General features: G+C 48.7%; 2 protein-coding genes across 5 annotated transcripts in view; both read right to left on the reverse strand.

Annotated features, from left to right (window-relative positions):
- LOC111140763 (actin filament associated protein 1 like 1) overlaps nt 1–15,611 on the reverse strand; it is a 65,046-nt gene extending 49,435 nt beyond the window's left edge. The window contains exon 1 of the mRNA XM_022492957.1: nt 15,377–15,611. Within this exon, the coding sequence (XP_022348665.1) occupies nt 15,377–15,611 (235 nt within the window). The remainder of the gene's footprint in view (nt 1–15,376) is intronic.
- A 4,108-nt stretch (nt 15,612–19,719) lies between these two features.
- LOC111141081 (actin binding LIM protein family member 3) overlaps nt 19,720–24,903 on the reverse strand; it is a 108,704-nt gene continuing 103,520 nt past the window's right edge. For all 4 annotated transcript variants that reach the window (XM_022493416.1, XM_022493415.1, XM_022493414.1 and 1 more), the window contains one exon: nt 19,720–21,922. In XM_022493416.1, coding sequence (XP_022349124.1) covers nt 21,809–21,922 — 114 coding nt within the window. In that variant the 3' untranslated portion in view covers nt 19,720–21,808. The remainder of the gene's footprint in view (nt 21,923–24,903) is intronic.

Raw genomic sequence — 24,903 nt, forward strand, 5'->3', positions numbered from 1 at the left:
CCCCAAGTCAGAGAGGAGGTGGAAGGGGGGTGTGGCAGAGATGTTTGCACAACGGGGTGATGCTGAGCTGGTCTCTTTTTGGACGGGGTGGGGGGGCAGCAGAGGCATCGTTCTGAGACCCAGTGTTTGCATCTGTCCAATGGGGACTCAGCTGTCCACTCCACAGGGCTTTTACCAGGGTTGAGAGAAACCACAGAAGAGAAACTCAGGCTGCAGGGATTCGCAGAGAAAGGCAGTTAGTGGTCATTTTTGTCTGAATATCCCTATGACACAGGTTCCTTCTTGTCCATGGCAACCCCCGAGTGTATGACTGTGGAGAGAGAGTGGGTATGGTTACAAGAGGCTGCACGGGCTCTGAACGAAGCCTTCGCCGTGCTCACCATCCCAACACTGTGCTGCAATGGACACGACCGGTAAATGTAGAAATGCTTCTAAAAGTTATAAGTGTTATAAAAATGTATGTTCTCGTGTTGCCGAGCGAGTGGCTGCGCCAAGGCGAGGCTGTGGGATCCTGCTTCCATGGCCAGACTCATGTCTACTCTGAACTGTGTGCTGAGCCATTTACTGGAGGTGGGTCTCCTCGGGCTAGAGTTCACACACCCTGAGAGCCCACAGCAGAGGGCAGGGTGGGGTAGGGAAGGAGAAGCCCCAAGGTGAACACTGGCATGCCTAAAAGTCCAATGGGCACAGACTTGTTGTTGTTGGGTGTGGGGGGATGTATTCAGATATATTATGGACTACAATAAAAAATTGCTTGGCGTTTTAAAGATAAAATGAGACATTTCAGAAGACTACTTTGGATAAAAGATCCAGACCCTAGAGTCCCACTTGGCTGAAAAGTACACAAGACTGTGTTTGAGACAGCAGCAGGGAATCCTGGCCGGTGTTTGGGCAGGGTCAAGGGTCATGATAAAAGCAGGTCACTGCTTAAAACAGTGAGCTCATCAGACTCAGCTGGGAGCTGTGCAAAGGGCACACAAACCCAAACCTGACTCCAGACCCACTGATTAGATCTCTGGGGGCATATTTTCAGTGGGCCCCACGGGAGGGGATTCTGATCCCAGCTGGGGTCAGACAAACCGAGAGCGGTCCTCGGGGCAGGCTGGAGAAGGTGAGAGCAGAAACAGGAAGCTCCCATCGGGTGGAGAAGAAGCCATCCAAGAGACATTTTTCAAGAATAGTCAACAGGATTTAAGGTCTTCTTGGATGAAGGATGAAAGCAAAGGAAGCAATGAGTAACGATGAAGCCTCTGTTTCTGTGTCCCTAAGGTAAGACTCATTGAAATGGAGAATCCTGAAGTTTAAAGTGGCCATATCCAACCTCTACGTTATGAATTTTGTATTTTTTCATTCATTAACTCATCATCTCAACAGAGGCTTTTCCAGCATTTACTACGTGCCAAGCATGAACTCTGGGTGCTAGGGAAAGAGCTGTGAACACGGGTAAGAAGGGCCCTGCTCCGACAGAGCTCACGTTCACAGCTAATTCAATCCTACGACTGATTCTCGTTATGAAAAGAGCAGCCAAGGAGGAAGGAGGGCCCCTGCCTGGGAGATTGGGATAGATGGCCTTGAGGAAGTCAGGTTTGAGCAGACAGCAAAGTATGAGCAGGACTGAGCAGGCAGAGCTACAAAGCCCAGTGTGTGGAGACCCCACAGCCAGAGACCAACAGGACGCAGAGCAAGCGGGTGACAGGGCAGCATCCTGAAGACCGTCGTGGAGATTTTCATTTATATCTTAAAAACACTGAGAATCCACTGAAGGGTTGAAGCGTGATCAGATCTATAGTTTAAATGACTGTCTTTGATGGCATCAGGTCCTCTCCTTTCTGAATTCTATCCTTGAGTGTAATTTATAAGACCCACTAAAAGTTATGATAAAGTGCAGTTTTTTCTTATTTATTTTTTTATTTTAAAAATACTTTATTTATTTGACAGACAAAGATCACAAGTAGGCAGAGAGGCAAGCAGAGAGAGAGGGGGAAGCAGGCTCCCTGCTGAGCAGAGAGCCCGATGCAGGGTTCAATCCCAGGACCCTGAGATCATGACCTGAGCCGAAGGCAGAGGCTTAACCCACTGAGCCACCCAGGTGCCCTGACAAAGTGTAGTTTAAATAAAAGGTGGATACTTCAGGCGGAAGTCCCATTCTCTACAGTTCACAAAAGGGCCATGCCTAGAGAAGCCACTTGAATATTATGTGACGGCTGTTCTTAGTTTATATGTTACTATGGTCCCCATAGGAAGCGTTCCGTGATTCCCTGATCTGTGGCCACTCAGCCTCTGCTTCCTACGTCCCTGGCCAACTTCAGTTCTCATAGTGGATAATTCTTCTCATTTATGTGCTTCTAGATCAAGCCCAAATCAGCCTCTCTTTGAGCTCCTGTACAGCCTTCTGGAGAGTGGTTCTATTATCTCTTCTACGGGACTGATCCTGTGTCCCCCTTTCAAATTCGGTCTTGTTCACAAACAGCCTCATTTCCTCCAATATCTCCTCACGTGGTTGTGTTGTTAACAGACAAAGAGAAACAGGAAAGGTGATCTGATTTGGTGGTGAATAAGAGGAGTTCAAAACCGGGTCACTTGGAGGTCGAGATGACTTCTGCATGGAAATGCACCATAGGCAGGAGGTAAATAATGCAGGATTGGACCCAACTCATGGCTGAAGACGGACCCTAAGCATCACCCTCGAGGAGGTGTGGCTCTCTACACAAGGGAGTATAAAGAGAGGGCTGAGAGTGTGGGGAGAGAGGGGCAAGTGTCTTTAAAGAAGAAAAAGCAAGTGAGCCAGAGGGCAGCACGGAGAGTAGCAATTTGTAAGCACCTGCCATGGGCCGGGTGCTGGGCACTGTGGAAATGATACTGTGGTCCAGTTTCCCAGTTCTGGGTGTCATTCTTCCAGCTTTCAGACTGAGGTGACAAGGCTTAGTTGGTTAACTTGCCTGAGGGCTGGAGAAGTCCAGAGGCTGTGAGCACTGATAGCAGTGGGATTGAGGGACAGGAGGAGATGCAAGAGACACTAGGAGGGTTGGAGCAGTGGTTATTTAATGGAGACTTATTTGATTCCAAAATGCATGCTTTCTTCATCTCCACCAAGTAGCAGAATACATTTAGAGGAGTCCATAGTGGGTCAATAACACTACAGAGAAGTCCAGGGGATGGGACTCAGAGGAGGGGAAAGATGAAACAACATGGAACGATTTGTGACCCAGAAGAGCGGGCTTTCTGCAGAAGGTATGATTGGAAGGGAGAATGCAGGCAGCGCACGGGGTGTGGGGGACGGGTCTGGAGGCTGACATGCTGACTGTGCACTTGAGAAGTTTGGCTGGGAAAGGAAGGAGGAAAACACTTAGGGGTAGAGGGCGTGTGTGCATGCGTGCGCGTGAGCAGGGACTTTAATTTTTTGTTCAGTTGCATGTATTTTTTTAGAAGGGTAAGAGAAGTATGAGAAGCGGATGGTATCCAAACACAGGATTGTTTTTCCCAAGCAAAGATCAGAATGGAGTAATGATAGGCTTCTGGCAGAGGTTAGGGAGGGAGGAACTTACTTGGCAGGGTTCTCACCCATGTGAGAAGGGGGGTTTGAAACTGATATTTGAGGGAGAGGCAGAAAAAACCTTGACTACAATGGAGAAGCCAAACACCATGGAGGCTGAGTGGGATAAGGACATAGAAGCAGTGCCCAATGATAGCAGAAGCCTCTATATGGAAGAGAGTAAGTTCAAATCTCATGGCCCCATGGGACCACATACACCCATTGCCAAGAGTGGATGAAATCCAAGCAACTGTATTTGATAAATATAATAGCTATCCCTCCTGAATGTTTAAGAGCTAGCCTACATGTATTACCCTTCCCTATGACACTGCAAATGAAATGAAACTGAGGTTCAGAGAAATTAATTTATCCAACTCATACAAGATCATACAGCTAGAAAGTTGCAGCCCAAACTCAAACCCTTGGGGTGTCTGGTTGTTCAGTTGGTAGAGCATGCAACTCTTGATCCCAAGGTCATGAGTTCAAGCCCCACGTTGGGCACGGAGCCTACTTAACAAACCAAAACACCTCAAACCCACATTTATCCATTCTCTGAACCATTTCAGCTTTACTGAGTCTCCAGGCTGACAAAGAGGATGTCACAAAACCTATTTGGATGGAAAAGATGAATATGGTTGAGTATTCCTTTCAGAAGGCCAGTAATGGATAAGAGTAGACAATGAACTTGCATGTCAGGGAAGAGGTATGTCTGAATGGCAATTCATGGCCTTGGTGGTGGAAGTTGGGTGCTGAGTCACTGTGGAGAGCTCATTCTAGGAGTAGCTACAGGTTGCTTGGCCCATGAAAGCTGGATAAGGAAGATGTGGCTTTCCTAACATAGATCTCAAAGCTGGTCCAACAGCGGAACAATAGTTAGAATGGGTTCTTCTACCATCTCTCAAACAATAAAAATCTCATTTAATGAAAGGCAGAGTTTCAGATTATTTCTTGAGTTGCCCAGAAGACAACCTGCTCTCCCAAAGAATACAGACTGCAAAAGAAATACCCATCTTGGGTTGAATTCAGCTTGTTGAAGAAGAACTAGTTGTGAAGTGGAAAGGAAAGGAACCTTGGGGAAATCAGTGACTTCCATGAGGCAGGCAGATCAGACATCACCTTGGACATTAAGAAGGCATATGACAAAATCAGGAAAATATTAGACTAAAGTCTTCAAAGAGAGAATGACTTGGGAAGACTGGGAAGTTTGCAGAGGCAAACTTATATAAAGACACAGCCAGTCAGTAGGCACGAATAAATAGGATAAATAAGGGAAAATGGAGACATTGGCATGTGTATTAATATTTTATCAGTCACTCAGAGATGTCAGTTGGATGGTCCAATTAATGAAGGTCAGAGATGGATTTTCAAGAGATAAGCAGCACAAAGGAGCTCCAGGACACAGAGTAGATTATGACACAGGCCCTGTCCTTGAGTTGTGCACAAAACTGTCTAGCTCAGTTCTTAAAACAGAGTAGGGACTCAAAAATCTGTCATCAGAGTCAGACTAGCTTGTGGAAGGACCAAATGAAGCTTTATAAAGCAATTTTATTATGCAGAGTCTAATGAAAAAAAGACTGTAATTACAATAGCATTTATTGAGTGGGTCCAACATGCTAGGCATTGGTTAAACTATCTTCCATGCATTTAATATTTACAACAACCCCAAGAAATAGCTATTATCAGTATCCATTTTTTTTTTTTAGCCTCCTATGAGGACAGAGAGTTGGTTAATTTGTCCTGTGGAAGGTGGTGTCTATGGACATCAGTCTATGATTCTCTTTGTACGATATTCATGAATCGGGAATTCCTACTGGAAGAGATTTCATTTTAAGCGGTTTCTCTGTCTGTTCTGGTGTCCTACGAATCTTGCTCTACTCATGGAAAGACACACATCGTGTTAGTAGAGAAATCCTAATTCCCAGGTTTGTTTTCATTCTCAAGACGGTTGACTTTGGTGCTGAGCTTTTGTGTTGTCATGACTGCTGAAGATCTGAGCAGCACAGGTGAGGTGTGGAAGAGGCCCCTGGAGCTGGAGCAGGGAGACACGGCATCCAAGCCTTGCTCCAGGGCATGGGCAGGTCACCTGCCACGGTGGAGGCAATCAGCAGTAAGCTTAAGATCAGGACTTTGGTTCAAACCTAGCTCTGTCCCTTACACAGCAAGTGACTGGGCAAGTTCATGTCAGTGACCCAACCTTGCTGCTCTGGACAGGAGTGTACCCCCCTCCCCCACCAAAATCCATATGTTGAAGCCCCAACCTTCCAATACGACTGTATTTGGAGACAGGGCCTTTAGGGAGGTAATTAAGGCAAAATGAGATCATAAGGGGTGGGCCTGATAGGACTGATGTCCTTACAGGAGCAGGAAGAGAGATCCATTCCCTGCCTTCCATCTGGGAAGCTTCCATCTGGGCAGGGAAGGTAGGCACAAAGCATACAGTGCGAGAACTAACTCTTAGAATAACAGCGCAATGAGATAAGAGCTGCGAAGGAGAAGGAGAGTAGGTGGGGAGAGCCTGCAGCGTGGGAGTTATAGAACGTTTTGAGTACTAATAGAGCCCTAGGAAGTCCAGCTTCCTAGCAGGAGTGCTCTGGAGACAGCCTTCTTAAGTGAGGTGTCAGTTTCTAAGCATTAGAATTATTGTCACCCTTGGTCAGTCTAAGGAGGACACAGTCCTCCCACAATTCTGAGCAGACTAGATATGGATTTTTGTACTGGGGACCAGACAGGGTGATATGTGACAACTTTCTCTATCTCCGGGGTGGGGGTGGGGGCTCTTTGGTTTAGATGTACCACGTGGGTGGTGGGAAGGGAGGACTGAGGGACATTAGAGGTGCCTCTTCTCTCTACTTTTCCTCCCTGGTGAGTGTGTATGCTCTCTGTAAACCTATCCAGGTGTCGGCTAACAGGTGAGCGCTGCTTTTGGGATCACAATCTCGGTCTCCAAAACGCGGATCAGAAGCCCCGCCCATTTCCTGCCTGCAGTTCCAAGCATGAAAGGAGGTGTAGGCGGTATTTTGTGCTGAGAGCAGGTGGGCGGAAAGGTTTTCCCCAGCATCTTGAACTGGAAGCTGGGGTTTCCTAGAGCCCTGGGAAGTCCTTTACACTGGTTGTCCTGTACTGGGAGTGCCGGCCAGCTTATCCGGAAACCTCACGCACTCACCCCCGACCCTAGTGCTCTCCTAACCGCTTCCACACCCGGGTCACTCTTCCCGTCCCCCACTCCCCGCCTTGGGGGCCTCAGCACAGCAAACAAGCAGATGGAGGATAGGTATGAGATTATTAAGGAGGTAGAGGAATTTTCCATTAATAATAACAACAAAAAGAATAATAATGCTTCTCATGTCGGCACAGCCTTGACCAGTTTACCAAGCGCATTCCCACCTGTGATCGCTCAGCCTGGGAGAGGCGGGTGGCTGGAACCCTGGCGTTCCGATCCCCAGCGTTAGACACTGCCCCCATATCCAAGCAGGCCACTACTTCTTCGCAGACACATGCCTTTGAAGTGTCTAAGCCTTTTCTTAGGCAGGGCACCCCTCAAGGGCTGCTATCTTTTCTCACGTCAATGTACACATGCCCTCTCCAATCTCTGAAACTTGTATCAAACACACTCAATTCCTGAAAAAGCGTGGGAGCAAGAAGGGGCCTTGCAGAGACCACAATGCAACTTTGTCACTAGTCCAGAGAGGTAGAAGGATTGGGTGAAGGTCACACAGCCTGGCAAAGGCAGAGCCCGGGCTCAGACATCCACGCGCACAGAGGCACGCTCGCCTGTCCCTCCTCTCAATGCCCTAAGCAGCCGCAAACTCCGGTCTCCAGGGGCGTCTCGCGGGGGGGGCGCACGGTGGGGGGTTTTGGGAGTGTACCTGCCAACCCCATCTTACCCTTCCAGAGGGGAATGGGGGTGAGAGGAGCTCGCTGTCCTCAGGAATCCCGTGAAGGCATTCTCTCATGAAGTTGACTCTGAGTGTACGAAACTGGTCTTACACACAGGATGCCACTCGGACCCGGGACGCGAGGGACTTATCTACACCCGTGCTGCCCCGACGGAAGGAGGCACCTGTCTACCCTGCCCCGGACCTCCCACCCCCGACCCCGCGCCGGCTCCGACCCCTCCTCAGCCCCCCACCCCTCTACCTCCTACTCTTCCCCTCGGGCCCCTGGATTGCCGTTCTCCCTCCCCGCCCCGCGCGGCAGCCAGTGCGGCTTCCGCGGCTCCTCTTACCCCGGCCTCGGTCCATGGCGCCGGCGGCGGTCCCCCGGCGCGCCGAGCAGAGCGCAGCGGCTCGGTTAGGGCTGGTGGCGGCCGGCGCTGCGCTCTCCCGCCCGACCCCGCGGGAGCGCCCTCCGCGCACGTCCCCTCCCCCAAACAGGATGCCCGCCCGGCGTCCCCCCGCCTGCGCGCGCCCGCCAGCGCCCGCCCTCCACGCCGCTCCCGGAATAGACCCGGAGCTCGCCTCGCCCCCTGGGCGGCTGGCCGGCCGGTGTCCCCGGTCTCGCACACACCCACGCCACGCCCTGCCTCGCGCACGCCCCCGTGCCCCTCCCGCGGTGGCCCGGGGACCCACTGCCAGGTTCACGCGCTCTCTCTCCGGAGCGGCCCACCCTGCCCGGCCCGCGCGGTCTTGCGCTCTGCTAGCGCTAGGCTGCGGATGGGGGAGCTTACTGTCGCACCTTCCATCCCATTCCATCTGCAGACTGCCCAGACTGTTAGAACTTGTACCCCGTCCCTCCACCCCCAGGGGAATAAAAACCTCTCCCTGCAGCTGCCCCTCATTTCCTGACTCTGGGTTTATGGTCTCTACCCGACAGGTCTTGCTTGAGCACTTTCTAGTGCTGATAGTGGACAGGACACTAGGCTGGTGCACCGTCAATAATAGTGTGAGAGAAGAGCGGAATAATAAAGATCTCCAGAAAGGAAGATCGCCAAAGACAAGGACAGAGACGATTAAAAGGTGGGCAGAGGGGTGCCTGGGTGGCTCAGTGGGTTAAGCCGCTGCCTTTGGCTCAGGTCATGATCTCGGGGTCCTGGGATCCCGCATCGGGCTCTCTGCTCAGCGGGGAGCCTGCTTCCCTCTCTGTTTCTCTCTGCCTGCCTCTCCATCGACTTGTGATCTCTTTCTGTCAAATAAATAAATAAATAAAATCTTAAAAAAAAAAAAAAAAAGGTGGGCAGAGCTTGGGATATTTCCAGCTTCTGAGATCCTTTGTGCATTAACGGGTGAAGAAATACCAAAACGGAGGGGAACACCGCTGTGGAAGTGAATGCTTTTAGCATACTTTTGTATGCTAGTGCAATGTCAGTGTGCTCTTTCCAAAAATTATTGGAGCATATAGAAAAAATACTGCTGTGGCCAGTGTGGCTGGGCCAGGAGTGGGATTTAAGTTTAAGTGTGTGTGAAGAATGTCAACTTCTTTCATCCTATTAGTGTTATCTCTGTGAAAGCAGGTACAACTAATTTACAGACTATATCAAATGTCTAAATTGAGGACCTTTTATAATGTGAAGTCCAAGCCCAGTTGTCCTGCTAGACAACCTTCCTCCCCAAGATGGGCCAAGTCTTCTGTTTTCAGTTTTGACTAGGGAACTCCTTTGACTTAGAACATCCTGGCATTGGGAACGCCTTTGCAGAGGCAGAGAGAGGAGGAATAGCTTGGGAAAGAGAATCCTGCAACTTCCTGGCCTGGGTGTCTTTTCTCCATGGCTTTTATGGGAAAGTTGTAATTAATACTGTCTTCAAAAAATTGTGTGTGTTGTCTGTAGTGTGTATATGTGAACACACAGAGGAAATGTGGTGTACTGAAGAAAACAATAGGATTTGAGTCTGAAAACTTGTGTGTGAGGTCTTGCTCTATAAAATGCGTAAGCCTGGCTTGCTCATTTGTGCTTGGGGAGACCTCTTACTGACCTCATAGGGCTGCTGAGAGGGCAAATGATGATACAAACCCACTTTATAAACCATAAATAGCTATAAAAATGTGAGCCATTATTATTTTCCAAGTTCCTCTTTGTTCCTGCCTACTTTTCCAATTTGAAAAGGTCAGTTTAAATTCTAAAGCAGACAACCAACAATTTAGAAGTGGATTAAGTTCCCTAAATTCACTGTTGGAACTCTGAAACCCTTGAAAACAAGGCTGTAAATGGCAGTTAAGTTCCTAGGTCAGCCCATTAATACTTTTAAAAACATAATATTTCACTTGAAAGAATAAAATAATATAAAATATAACAATTGCCAAGACAGATGGAGTCTGGTAGATTTTTAAAAGAAATTTCAGATACTTTCAAGGACCTTGGAGGTTCCTCAGAGAATTGGGACAGAAAAGTGAAAAGGGATAGGGAGAACTTATATGGATCTGTGGAATAATTTATGGAGTAGGATTAACTGAGCTGTGAACTGGGGAAAATGTGTAGGTGGAGGAACACAGTTCATGCGCAGTTCTGCTACGGAGTAAGGGAAAGAATCGGCTGTGGAGGCCGGTGGTTCTGGTTTACATAATTACTCATAATGCCCACTGGGTGGCACTGTTGACTAAGTTGACTACAGCTTGGTTGCAGTCAGCGTGACGGAATGAGAAACCCTGTTTGTGGGTTCCCCGGGCAAGGGATCACTCTCTCTCTCTCTCTCTCTATATATATATTTTTTTTTTCCCTCTGTCCCTTTCATTTAATGGGGTCTATCATCACCATAAAAACAACACCACGTTTCATCAGTTCACTTAGGAATATGTGTTGCTTTCTGGGCAAGTTCTTATAGGGAGAACTAACACGAAGTAGGAAGGGGCTCTATCCTCAAGGAATCTGCAGTCCCCTAGAGGAGATAAATATGTACAAAATGAATGAGCAACAGATCATTATGTGAAAAGGAACAGAGGAGAGATAAAGTGCTCTTCGAGTTCATCAAGACAAGGTGAGGACTTCTTGCTAATTACGGAGGCAGCACTGGATGACTGACATTTGGGTGAGCCCACAGTGGGGGATTACATGACTGGTAGAGCAAACAGTGGGAGCAGAGCCACAGAGATGGAAGACGGCAGGACGTGCCTGCAAAGCTGTTTGGTTTGGTGCGATTGGGGGTGTCGGGTGGTAAGCGTTGGTGAAGGACTGGGATGGAGGTTGTAGATGCTCTGTTTCCTCCTTGCCTTCCCATGTCTCTGCGTGACTGTGACCCTCAGAGAGGATTTTTTTTTTCTCTGTACTAGATTTGTCTGGTGCTGTCTAAAGAGTTCTGTGTGGAGAGCTCCGGGCTCTGTAAAAAGATATCAAATTTGATCCTGGGAACAATAGCAGGAAGAAAGCTTTCAACTCCCCCATGCTCCCAGTCTTGTGAAAACAAATGATACTCCCCAGTCTCATTCTCAGCTTATCAGGTGGAGCTGGGAAGACCTGGGAATGAAAAATTTGGAGGCTAAAGATTCTGCGTCCCAGCAAAAGAAACATACTCTCACCTTCTACCCTGTCACCTTGCCTCTAGGTCTGTTTGCACTACGGATACCAAAGTGAACGTTCCACGACTCCAATCAGATCCCCTGTAAAAAGATGTGTTGGCCTCCTCTGCCCTCAGTGTAGAGCCCAAGTTCCTTATTATGGTGTTCGGGGTGCCTTCTTCACTGACCCCCTTTTTCATTACAGACAAGCAGCTCGGGAGACCCTGGGAAGAGTCAGAAGAACCACAGGTCAGGTGTTCAGACCTGGGTTCTTAAACTGACTCTGTTGCTCTGTGAATCTCAGTTCTTCGGTTGGGTCACTAGTGTTTCATTTCCTTCTTGCTTCTCTCCTTGCCTCTTCCTGGTCCCCCAGATTGCAAGCAGCGTGAGGATGGGTGCTGTGTTTTATTTTCCACTAAACCCCTATAGCCTAGTGCAGTTCTCGGCACCTAGTGAGTGATAGTAAGTACTGGTGAGTAAGTCCGTGAATAATTGCTCAAGGGCTCCTGGGCTTCCTTGAATGCACACATCCTGGAGGGTGCTTTTGATCCTCTGGGAGTGTTTGTTTGCTCACTTATTTGCAGGGGGAGATGAGATCGCAGTGAGGTGTTCTGCAAGCCATTGGTCTCTGTGCCCCTGCCTTACTGCGTGCTGCTGGAGGCAGACAGCCCAGCCCACTGGGCTTCTCCTGGGCCTGGGGCCCCTCTCCCCACTCCTTTGTGCAGAGCGAGCTGCAGAGCCCCCTGCTCGAGTGTCTGCCCAGGGCTGGTGGCCGGATGAAAACTTCTCTTGTTCCACTCGGCACAATGTTGCCATTATGGCCCCTACCCAGAGAAATGACACATGTCTGCTGGTCCACCCCGGGCCCCGGAAAGCAGATAGAGATCTGGGTGGTGGCTGTTGGGAGAAAGAGAAGGAGTTTCATGGCTGAAAACCCCTCCCTCCGTCACACTTTCTGGTGCCTGTTCCCTGGGCACGGGTTTCCTACCTGTACCCGGGCCACCAGGTTCGGCTTTAGTAGTGAACGGAGCCCAGTGCTCTGGTTGTGTTTGGAGGAAAAGAACTTTTGTTTTTATGCCCAAAGGCTGCATGAAACCTGTCCCCTCTCTCCGGGTCCTTTCTTAAAAACAAGAGCTCTCTTGGCTCCGTTTGTGAGGTTCCCATCCTGAAAAGCCTGAAAGGCCAGCCTGGGGATGGGCATGTGTGAGGGGTCAGGGGAGCGCTGGGTCCATGGCCAAGGAGAGCCCTGTTGTGCCCTCAGATGGGCCAGTAGCCAGCTGTGTGGGTCGGTGTGGCCAGTGGGAACATGGGTCCCAAGAGGCCACCCTTTTAAACCTTTCTGGAAAACCCAGAAATCCAGATTTTAGTGTAAAATCTCTTGATTTAAAAAGGTTGGTAATGGGGGACACCTGGGTGGCTCAGTTGGTTAAGCAGCTGCCTTCGGCTCAGGTCATGATCCCAGCGTCCTGGGATCGAGTCCCACATCGGGCTCCTTGCTTGTCAGGGAGCCTGCTTCTCCCTCTGCCTCTGCCTGCCATTCTGTCTGCCTGTGCTCGCTCTCGCTCCCTCTCTCTCTCTGACAAATAAATAAATAAAATCTTTAAAAAAAATAAAAAAAAATAAAGGTTGGTAATGAATTACAGTTGCTTGAAAACATTGTGAGCTGGTCTTCATGGCGCCCACAGCTACCTTAGTGGAACATCGAGGCAGAGTATGGCCTCATGAAGACTTCTGGGGAGTCTGTCCAGCTGGGTGCATCCACCCCGACAGCCCAAGGTAAGGCCCAGCCCCTAACACTGCCGCAGGGGCTGCCTCTATTCTGAAAGGCTGCCCTGTGTGCCCCATCTTCACATCCATGCTGCGGGATGAGACCAGGCTGCAGAAGTCCAAAGGGAATTTCTGAATCCTGGAAATCCAGAAAAACTTTAGAGCAGAGAGGAACCGGAAATGTTAGCTGAGATGGTCTCTTCGTTGGTCAGTTACGGAAACTACAACCCAAAGCACACAAGGCCCAAGAGGCAGGGCCAGGAGTGGTGTCCAGGACTCCAGACGTGATGTCACGGGAGCCATACTCCTGCCTCCATAACTGTCATTCTCTGCCATTTGTGGGACACACTGGGGAAGAGCAAGATCCAAGACATGATCTTCAACCTCTCTGAACCCTCGATGGCTCACCTAAAGATCATCTAAAAATCGGGGGCTAACAATAGCTTCCTCATGGGGCTTGTGAACCTTCAGTGCGACCGTGTATGTAAGGTGCTTGGTGCCTGGCCTGGCCCAGAGAAGCGTCCTCCAAATTCAGCTCGCACTCTTTTGAGGGAGGGAGTTGTTGTACAGTGGCCAAATCATGGGCTTCGGGGTGAGACATCCCTGAGTTCAGGTTCAGGCTTTGCTATGTATAGCTGTGAAACCTTGAAAGAGTTACTTATCAAGAGCTCAATTTCCTCATCTGTAAAAGGAGGGTAAAAGAAGTAGCCAGAGGCTTAAATGAGATAAGTCAGGGATCCAATCCGGTGCCTGCCCCATTGTCAGTGTGAGTTATTCTTGTAATCAACATGGGTTTCCTCTGCAGAGGTGGTCAGATGCTGCTGGAAATCGAGGGGATACTGAAATCGCAGCCACATGCCCAGGCTGCCCCCTGCAGGGGGTCTTATGTAAATCAAACCGTTGGAAAAGGGATAGATTCTGTCAGATATTTTGCCTTCCCTGAAAGAACACCTTGTATTCTTTTTTTTTTTTTTAAGATTTTATTTATTTATTTGACAGACAGAGATCACAAGTAGGCAGAGAGGCAGGCAGAGAGAGAGGGGGAAGCAGGCTCCCCGCTGAGCAGAGAGCCCAATTCGGGGCTCGATCCCAGGACTCTGGGATCGTGACCTGAGCCGAAGGCAGAGGCTTTAACCCACTGAGCCACCCAGGTACCCCAACACCTTGTATTCTTTTTTTTTTTATTTTTTAATTTTTTTTTAATTTTATTTTTTATAAACATATAATATATTTTTATCCCCAGGGGTACAGGTCTGTGAATCGCCAGGTTTACACACTTCACAGCACTCACCATAGCATCTACCCTCCCCAGTGTCCATAATCCCACCCCCCCAACCCCCCTCCCCCCATTAACCCTCAGTTTGTTTTGTGAGATTAAGAGTCACTTATGGTTTGTCTCCCTCCCAATCCCATCTTGTTTCATTTACTCTTCTCCTACCCCCTTAACCCCCCATGTTGCATCTCCTCTCCCTCATATCAGGGAGATCATATGATAGTTGTCTTTCTCCGATTGACTTATTTCGCTAAGCATGATACCCTCTAGTTCCATCCACATCGTCGCAAATGGCAAGATTTCATTTCTTTTGATGGCTGCATAGTATTCCATTGTGTATATATACCACATCTTCTTTATCCATTCGTCTGTTGATGGACATCTAGGTTCTTTCCATAGTTTGGCTATTGTAGACATTGCTGCTATAAACATTCGGGTGCACGTGCCCCTTCAGATCACTACGTTTGTATCTTTAGGGTAAATACCCAGCAGTGCAATTGCTGGGTCATAGGGTAGTTCTATTTTCAACATTTTGAGGAACCTTCATGCTGTTTTCCAGAGTGGTTGCACCAGCTTGCATTCCCACCAACAGTGTAGGAGGGTTCCCCTTTCTCCGCATCCTCGCCAGCATCTGTCATTTCCTGACTTGTTAATTTTAGCCATTCTGACTGGTGTGAGGTGGTATCTTATTGTGGTTTTGATTTGTATTTCCCTGATGCCGAGGCATGTGGAGCACTTTTTCATGTGTCTGTTGGCCATCTGGATGTCTTCTTTGCAGAAATGTCTGTTCATGTCCTCTGCCCATTTCTTGATTGGATTATTTGTTCTTTGGGTGTTGAGTTTGCTAAGTTCTTTATAGATTTTGGACACTAGCCCTTTATCCGATATGTCATTTGCAAATATCTTCTCCCATTCTGTCAGTTGTCTTTTGGTTTTGTTAACTGTTTCCTTTGAACACCTTGTATTCTTAAATAGAAGGCTAACAGAGCTTCCAGCTACTGTTACATGCAGTAGAATTTTGTGTGTATATTTTTAAAACAGTGCGCTATTTTGTTCAAAGGACAAATTGCTCAGGACAGTTTCTCCTGGTCCAGGTGGGTAAAGACCCTGTCTGTGAGTTAGATGGTCAATACATTCTTTATCCACAAGAAGGCGTGGGAGACTTCACTCGAGACTCCCCTGTGAGGGTTAATTTCCTCTGGAGCCGGAGTACTGGTCACAACTGCTCTGGTGGCAAGTGACAGAATCACGCCTCAAGCCAGCTTAAACCACATTCACTCAGAGGGTAACTGGGGAGCGTAAGGGATGAGGCTGGCAAACAGAGCAGTCTCCGCTTTGTCTCCAGCTCCTGACTCGTCCTTCCTCTGCTTCATCTTCACCTTCAGGTGGTCTGTCCCAGTCTGTGGCAGAGGAAGTCACGCTGCTGAAGGCCTGCCGGTCTTTAGAGGGACAGAGTGCGGCGGTGAAAGTCAGTCCTCTTTTCTTGCAGTTCCAGAACCGGCCAGAGGGGGCACTGTAGTCCGGGTAAACCACCTGATCTAGGAAAGCGGCAGATGCCCAGCGGTCAGGAGGCCCCTTGCCCCGCAGCCAGGTACTGAACCTGAAGTACACCATTCCGCCCTTACCGCCGTGTGAAGTAAGTCCACCCCGGCACAATGTTACCATTATGGCCCCTACCCAGGGGAAGGGTTTTTCATTCCTATTTTGCAAGCTGATTTCACGTGGTATATTAGTGTGCTAGGGCTGTCCAAAAAATCCCACAGACTGGAGAAAGGGCGGGGGGAGAGGGGCTTAAACCATGGAAATTTATTTTCTCACAGCTCTGGAGGCTGGAAGCCCAAGTTCAAGGTGTCCTCCGAGGCCACCCTCCTGCTGCTTCTTCACATGGGCTTTCCTCTGTCACCTGGTGTCTCTGTGTGTCCCAATCTCTGTTCTTATAAGGTTACCAGGCTAGTTGGAGTAGGGGCTGCCCTAGGCACCTCACGTAAAGGCCCTCCTTCTAAATACAGACACATTTTGAGGTATTGGGTGTTAAGGCTTCAACATAGGAATTTTGGGGTGACACAGGGTAGCCCACAACCCACACATGGTAAATGGGGAGGCTGGGAGTAGCACTCAGGGAGTGCTACTGTTCCTGCTACAGCTCATCACGGCACCCATGAAGACAAAGGCTCTACAGCCCGGGGTGGCCGGGAAGGAACTGTATCCAATGAACACTTTTCAAGGTCCAGGGACCTCCTGCCAGCACAACCCCTGGGAAGCAGCCAGCGGTACGAGAGTCTTGGCTGGCTCTCTGAGGTGGGCAGGGGTCAGTCAGATCCTGCTTGATTGTCAAAGTAGTTTGTGGTTTCTTCTCTGTGCAGCATCTTCTGATTGTTCTCCCTTCTGCTCCTTAAAGCCCAGTCATCCTGAAGGGACTGAGGGAATACAAAGCTTCTCCCCTCCCACTTCTGTCAGAGCAATTCCCAAAGTACGGAATTCAGACTCTTGCTGGAAATGTGGGATGGATTTCGGTGTTACACAGACCGCCATATCTGAGGAGTTACCAATTGATTTGCATTTGTGTTAAAAGCATATCCCTGGTCCTTATAAATTCACACTTTCCCTGATATTGCTTTAAAATAGAGATATCAGGTATGAGTCAATTGAAAGAAAAATATCAGGCAAATAGCCATTAAGATCAGAATCTGATGACAATTGAGAAGGTTGTGTTTGAGCAACTGAAATTTGGGAAACACTTTTGGTCATGGGCCAATTGGATCATTGACTCAATTCTTCTGCACACTTGGCCTTAATTTGCCCTGAGGACTAACCGTGTGTGTGTGTGTGTGTGTGTGTGTGTGTGTGAGAGAGAGAGAGAGAGAGAGAGAGAGAGAGAGAGATGGCAGGCCTTTACTCTCTCCCGTCTGTGTTCTTGTGCCCATCATCTTGGATCAGGGCAGGTGAAGAGGGTGTGGGTTCCTGGGGGGTGGGTAATGAGAGGCTGGCCCTCATCTTCATAGCTTCAGGATTTTATTTATTGAAAGTCTCAGCCCAGGGCTCTTGCATGGGTTGGCAGCAGCTCGTGGCTCAGTATATAAGTAGGTATTTATCATTGTGGAGGCAAGATTTTGAGCACCTTGAAGTTTGATGTGAAATGAAGCATTTCAAACTTAATTCCACATGGGGTATTCACGGAGTTGGCATGGTTCTGTGAAGTTCATTGCTATGGATTTTAGCAAGGCTTTCCCCTCCTTGAACTTCAAGCCCTTCTCCTCCATGTGTGGCTCTGTTCAGTGGCCAGCGGCAGCTGCTGACCCCTTCCACAGCTAGCCCCGCGTTTCTGCTCCAGGGGCCTGGTAAGGATGACGGGCCCCAGTGCAGGCGAGCTGGCTGCTTGTTCTCCTCTGCTCAGATGCTCAGGGAGCCTGCTTCCGCGGCTGCGAAGAGCGGCCATTGTATTGACTTTAAGCTCTCAGATTCTGTGATTTCTGCACTCTCCCCTTTATGTTCTGCTTTATTAATGTGAGGTTGCCCCCCAGTGGTTCAAAAAGGTCATGTGCAGGGAGAAAAGGTTCCCTTCTCCAACTTCAGAAAGGCTGGCTCCAAGGTGTTGGCAACTTGTCCATAAAAGGAAGAGGGTTTAGAGCAGCACTTCCCTAACCTCACTATGTGTGTGAATCACCCAGCAGTCTTAGTAAAATACAGATGTGGATCGAGTAAGTCAGGGGTGCGGCCTGAGATTCAGCATTTCTTACAAACTCCCAAGGGGACTCCACGGCAGCTGGTTCGGGATCACAGTCAAAGGAACAAGGCTCAGAGCAATTTTTCCCTGCATCTGGTGGGTTAGCAACCACAGTGCAATCCAGACAATGTCCACAAAGCCTGAATGAATGGGAGGCATACAGTCTCCCTGCATGTTCTGGACCCTGCCTGCCTTCTCACTACTTCTCCTCCTTCCCCCCACCCCCGAATTAACTGAGCCACCCAGGCCCCCCTCCCCTCCTCCCTTCTTCCAGTCTCATTCTCCCCTTCACTCAGTCCTCTCTGTCTTCTCTGGAGGATTCAGTTCCTCAAATACACCAAACTCTCACCAACCACAGTGCCTTTGCACATGCTGTCTCTATGCTTAGAGTGCCCCACCCCTACTTTTCCCTTGCATACTTTGTTTTCATCCTTCAGTGAGTATGTGAAGCCTGTCCCTTTCTGCTCCCCTCTCTGGTGCTCCATTTGTTGTCTGTGCAGCTGTTATCTTTCTGTGTCATCTCCTTTGCTGTTGCTTACCTGCAGTCTGCTCCCTCCTCTAGGCCAGAGCTTCATGAGAGCTCATACTGCCTTACACCCTGGTGATCTTCAGTGCTCCTGCCTCCCCCACCAGAGGCTCAGTAAGTATTTGCTGGGTGTGTGTGTAGGCAGGGAGCAAAGGAGCATTCTTTAGTGTCCTTTTGTACATTTGAGCCACCTGGGTGGAGGGGCCATGTTGGGGATAATTCTTAGAAGACTCATATGATGGGAGGTCAGGAAAGGATATACTTTTAAGCCACATCTCATCTTCAAAGATGTCAGAAGTGAGATAAGTGTTTATCTTAGGATAGAAATAGGACGTACAGTAGAAATAGAGTAAGTCTCACATTTCTTAGAGTTATGTCCAATGAGTTTGTGAAACTTTGGATTAAACAAAGTTACTGTAGAGCTTTGTGGGACATTTTGGCAATGTACATTGTGGGTCTCTAAGGACAGGGACAGTGACTGTGGCAGGGACACTGTGATTCACTTATCCAGAGGCCCTTCCTTGTCTTCCCATCTCTTTTCTTTCTCTGCACAGCACTTGCCACCCACTATTGAGGCTCAAAATGCCAAATACTCAACTTCCAGCCTTCTGTGCAAGCAAGGGAATGAACCTGTTCCCTAGCTCTGCTGGTGCGACCTGAGAAGTCTGCTGAGGTCTTCTGGGATAGTTTACTGGTCAAAAGAGATCCACAAAGGATCCTGCATTTTGCTGTGGTGTGAAGACACAATGCCTGGAGCCACGGCATCATTTTTGCAAACATGAGGGGTCCCATCTCGGGACAAAAGCCACTGTACTGAGGATGGGGGAGTGGAGAGATATGGAGAGCCTGGGCCCCCAATGGCATCCCCAAACTCTTGAACTGATTAGCCCTGCACTTGGATTCCCAGTTGCGCAGGACAATATGGACTCTCGTTGTTTAATCACTTTTAAGAAGGTGCTCCTTACTTGCAGCTGAAAGCATCCTGACTGCTAAGAGGGGCTAAGCTGGTCTCTCTAAGCCCATACAGGCTAGAGTTGGCTTCTGGCTCCATCATGGTAATTATAAGTCCTCCTGAAAGCTGTTTCCTCATCCGTGAGATACAAAGAATTATTCTTATTTCCTCCCTCTTGTTTGTTACAGAAGCTGACATGACACGATGGGTGCCAAGTCTTAAGTGGAGAGCTCGGCACACTGTCAGTACTTAGTAGCGAGCTACTGTTATTCTGGTGAGTTTCTGGATCACAGCCATATTTGTTGGCATGTCCTTCACCGTCTTGCAGAACCCCGCGTTCTGCAGGACACACTCTGGGTGATGCTTACCTTGTCAAATTTTCTTAATTTACAGACGGAGAAACTGAGGCCAAGAGAGAGCTGCTCCCTAGACTCTTTTATTTTGGAAAATGTGTACGGTTCAGCCTCTTCCCATATCACACATTTCCACTCACACCAGAAACAACAGAAGGACACGGGTCTGGGTTGGAATTATGTGCTTTTATGGGAAACAAAAATACCCAACAACAATAACAAAAGCCCTTCATCTTGCCAAGTTCTCAACCGGTGATAATGAGGCAGTTTCAATGATTGCATCTGGCTGGGGACATTTCTAAAGGGTCAGGACAGTTGAAAGACACTGGCCAAAAGGAGAGTTGCAGAGAGGGTTGATGTTTTAAATGAGAGAATATTAGACCCCCTTCTGGCCCCTCACCCTGTCACCCTTTCAAGTTACAGTCTCCTCTCAGTTTACAGAGATCCTTCCTGAACTTCGCTCAAATGCAATCTCTTCCAGAAAGTTCCTTGGTCTGCACCAACTTGCATCTGCTCTCTCAGTAATCTCACAAACACGTTCTCACGCCATCTCCATCACTTCCTGCCTTACTTCCATCACGTGTGAGTCCATGTCCTAGGACACCCAGTGCTAGCAGGCATGCCCCCCAGTCCAGATCCCGTGTTGATTATCTCAGTGTCTCCACCTCCCTCCCCCCTTCAGTGCTCAGGATACAGCAGGTGCATAGCATCACAGGGGCTCAGTGAAGGTTCGCTGGATTGGAGTCAGTTCTCTATTTGCCAGGTCACGACACCAGCCTCTGGAGAGTCATAATGGTTATTTCCACTTCTTCGTCTTCCCTCCGTGACCTCAAAATGATCTACATCAAGGCATCTCCGGGAAGGAACAGACCCCACCACACATTGCCAACTGGGGGCCGGGGGTCAAAGGTTTGGGGAAGGGAGGAGAGAAGTTAAAGTCAAGCTTTCATCGCTGTTCAAGAAGGCCAGAGGGCAGGAAAGGCAGCCGCTGGGGAAATCCAGGGTGGTCATGAGCACTGTTGGCAAATGCTTCATTTTGGAATTCCATAAGCAGCCATTCTTCCAAAGGTTTCCCCTATGAAACATGGCCAACTTTGCAGTGGGAGCCAATGACTGACTGGTGAGGGACAGCTTCGGTTGCCCTTCTAGCCCAGGGGCCTGCAGACATAGACCAGGAGGCTTTCTTTGGGACATGGCCTATATTATGTTTGGTGGGGAGTTAGAGGTTGTCTGTCTAGCTGTTCTGTTGGAACTGTGATGGGAAAGTTAGCCCTGTGGTGTGTTGAGTTGTCAGGCACATAGATCGTAGTAAGGCTGTAATAATGGGCCTCTCCTCTGAAGGGGGGAAGGGTTAGGAGGTGCTGGGGGCAGTGAGGGTGAGAGGAGGGTTGCAAAAGGTCCTGTAGCTCCAATTCCAACAGATGCCCTGCTCTGGCTCCTGTGGCCAGCTCCCATGCCTTCCCTCTCATCTCCACATCGGGGCCAGGCAAAGGGACCAGTTGGAAGTGGTGGAGGGAAGGGAAATGACTTTTCTCCTTCTACCATGAGACTTGGACAAGGGAGAAGTTAGGGCCAAGGGCAGGAGGAGGAGGACTGAGAAGCTGCAGAGAGGCCCAGGCCCGAACCACTTCGTTTGCTGCTGTAGTGAGTAGATCCGAGGCCCACACAGCTAAGGGCATCACCCCCAGAGAGCACTGAACTCCTAACCGGGGGAGATGGGAGAATTCTTCACGGGCTCTCCATGACGCTCGGTGACTTTGGGAGATCACTGTGGATCCTCCCGTGGGAGGGCCCCTCTGGGGCCAGTAAGGTGTGGAAACTGCCTGGTCAGCATCCACCCTGGAGACTGGGGAGAGAGCCGAGAAGCAGAGAGAAGAGAGACTTCTTCAGGCACCTCCTTTAGGAAAGAGAGTTGGACCTTGGGGGACTCAGGTTAGTACAGATGTTTCAGTATAAAAAGGATCCCCAGTAAAAGGATGGGAGTCTCCTCAAATCCCTTCCCGAACCCCAGAGCACTTAGAAAAGAGAAAGTAAGGAGCATAAAAATATCTCGATGACGTGGGCTTGCCTGACAGTACAGAGAAGCAAGTCTCGTGGCTGGCGGGGTGTCCCATGGCTGGCGGGGTGTCCCGTGGCTGGCGGGGTGTCCCGTGGCTGGCGGTGCGTCCCATTACACGAGAGGATTATACCGAGCTTCAGTATAGAGATTTTACATGTATCTTTATATAAATGCATATATATTTATAGAGCCTCTGCCTAGAACAGCCGGGCTTGCTTCTTCAGTTCATTCCTCTTCCAGAGGGCCAGCCGGTCAAACTCCGAGATGGTCATGCCGAAGACCTGGTAGAACTCCTCCTGGGACAGGTGGCGCTGAAAGGAGGTGGGAGGGCACAGAGAGGGAACAGCTTGAGGACGACAGGTAGAGACTGGGGGCAGGTGCAGGCAGAAGGGGACGTTGGGTGTTTCCTCTGGCTGTGCCGTGCTTGGCACAGACCCGAAGACGTGTGGGATGAGTAGTCGGTGAATGCGAGACTGTGTGCAAGGATGTTTCCCGGGAGGGGCCTCTGTAGCTGGTCTATGGGGGCCTCCTCTGCCCGGACTTAGGTGGGAATTTGGCTTCACCTAAGTGCCTCTCGATGCATCCTGGAGGACCTCACCCATCTGCATCCGGCTTTTTGCATTCTGTGCCCCAGAATGTGTATGAATTAATAGGATTCTTCCTAACTTTGGGAGTAAAGGGGGGCGTGGCCAAGATTTTAGGGTGTACTTCCTCTTATTACTATTTTTTACAAATGAGCTGGAAGGTTATTCCTTTTTCCAGTCAATGAAAAAAAAAAATCTGCTGTTCCTACTTTCTATCCACTGAAATGTCCTTTCATATCTATCTTACATGAAAACAAATATACCATATAATGAAACATCGTTCTGCCTTCCTTGGCAGGTTTTCCCCCTCCTTTCTGCCTGTTCTTCCTCCTGCCCTTTCAAACAGTCTTGAAGGTTGATACATTGTCAAAAGCTCTCCCAGTTAGAAATATATGGCACCTGAAATGTGGCAAAATGTTAACAATTCGCATTTAGGCCAAGGGTAGAAGGATGTTCATTTCACTATTCTTGCAACTTTTCTGGAGGTCTGAAATTCTTCAAAATAAAAATTTAAATTCTGTTTGAAGAGAGATATGCAGGGTATATATCCTCCCTGAAAACCTACGGGAATCCCTGAGATGATCTGTTGGTAGCAATCACGTTAGCTCATTGAATATTGAAGGAGATTCCCTGAGAATTAGGTATATGGCCACACCATAATGAGCCAATTCTCTCACCTATGTGAACTAATATTTTGGTCACATTTCTGGATCTTGAAGCAAAGGTAACTTTGATACTTTTGATAGATATCATTGGTTGATGGAGGCTTTGAGCTGGTTTTTTAATACCTAAGAGCGTTTAATAACACCAGCAATTCCTTGCATTGCTTTTCTGCCATGCCCACGACTGTGTGATTGCCCCCATTTTCTCAGTTAATCTTTCCAACCCTTCTGAAAATCGGACATTATTTCTATCTAATTAAAAGATGAGAAAACCGGGGCGCCTGGGTGGCTCAGTGCATTAAAGCCTCTGCCTTTGACTCAGGTCATGATCTCAGGGTCCTGGGATCGAGCCCCACATTGGGCTCTCTGCTCAGCAGAGAGCTTGCTTCCCCCTCACTCTATGCCTGCCTCTCTGCCTATTTGTAATCTCTGTCTGTCAAATAAATAAATAAAATCCTTTAAAAAAAAAAGATGAGAAAACCAAAAGTCAAAGAGTTAAAATGACTAACTTAACCAAGAGGGAGGGAGAGAAGAAAGGAGCCAGGGTGAGTAGCAGAGCTGAGACCAAAGGCCAGGCCTTCGGCTTGCAAACACAGTACACTCTTGGTTTCCCCCCTTGGCCAATCCCATTAAAAATTCATAAGTAAGTCTTTCTATTATGAAAAATTTCAAAAATACTCAAAGGGGAAAAAATAGCACAGTGTACACCCATGCCCATCATCCAGATTCAATAGTTATCAAGAGTCTGTCACATTTCTTTCACCTATTGTTTTTTGCTGAAGTATTTCAAAGCACACTTTAGACATTGTATGGATTCCTGCCTCTCTAGGGTCCTATGTGTCTCCCCCAGAGATAGCAAAACTTACTGGATATTTTCTTAGGTAACCATGAGGGCATGAACAAACTTAAAAGCAACTGACAATCATTCCTTGCAATTACCCAAACCCTGCTCATAATAAAATGCCCTTCATTGTCTCAAAAATGTCTTTTTATGATTTGGCTATTTGAATAAGGCTTCAAACAGCATCCACGTATCACATTTGGTTGTTGGACCCCTTCAGCCTCTGCCAGGCCAGACAGTGCCTTCCTTTGTCCACGCTGTGGCCGTGTCTGCATTTGTCTTGCTTGCACTCAAGTGAGGGCTGAGAAATGCTGTGGATGCGGGGCGAGTTCTGTTCTTAGCTCCTTCCACCATAAAGACTGAGGGGGACTGTCAGTTAGTCTCATCTGTTCTTTTTTTGTTGGAGGGTGAAGGTTACTATTGATTCTCTAGGTCATTTTCTCTGCTGTGCCCAAAAATCTTTTTCATGAGTTTCGATGCCAAGGAATGGCCGACTCAACCTTTGGATGGTGTCCTCACCCTGGAGGAGACCGGGGCACTTCTGCTCCCCCTCTGTGAAGGGCCAGCTGGAGCCTCCTTTCTCTTGTGAGTTTAAAGCACCCAATGCCAGCGCTTTCCCTTTGACATTCTGCACAGACTTGAAAGCATAAAGGTAAAGCACACAGGCTTTAAAGCCAGGCAGATATGGGTGTGTGACCTTGGACAAGTTACTTTACCCCACTGAGCCTCGATTTCCTCTTCCGGAAAGTGGGAGCATCCTAGCACCTACCTCCTGGATACATCGAGGGTGAATGAGATAGTGCGGGTCATGGACAATGGCCCAGATTCAGGAAGCACTCAGAGGCTGTTCACTCTCACCCCTGTAACGATCTTATGTGTCTGTCACATGGTGGAGTCTGGTCCTCATTTCCTTTGATTTCATTTCCTCCTCAACCTCTTCCCTGTGCTCACGTAACCCAGCCATACTCACCACTTGCTAGGGCCTTCACAGTGGCTGTTCCCTTTGCCTGGGATGCTCTTCCTCCTTATTTAAGCATGGCTAACTCCCTTTCCTATTTTGAGTCTTTGTTCGGTCAGGTAGGCAGGGAGATCTGCTCTGACCACCTGATTTGACACGGCCACTTACCTCTCCCTCTAACCTCCAATTCTCTGCTCTCCTTTTACTTCTCCCCTCAGCCCTACTAGGTTCCATGTTCTAGATGATT

The sequence above is a fragment of the Enhydra lutris genome, unplaced genomic scaffold (genome assembly GCF_002288905.1).
Source record: "Enhydra lutris kenyoni isolate GAN:26980312 unplaced genomic scaffold, ASM228890v2 scaffoldscaffold5, whole genome shotgun sequence".
NCBI classification, from domain to species: Eukaryota; Metazoa; Chordata; class Mammalia; order Carnivora; family Mustelidae; genus Enhydra; species Enhydra lutris.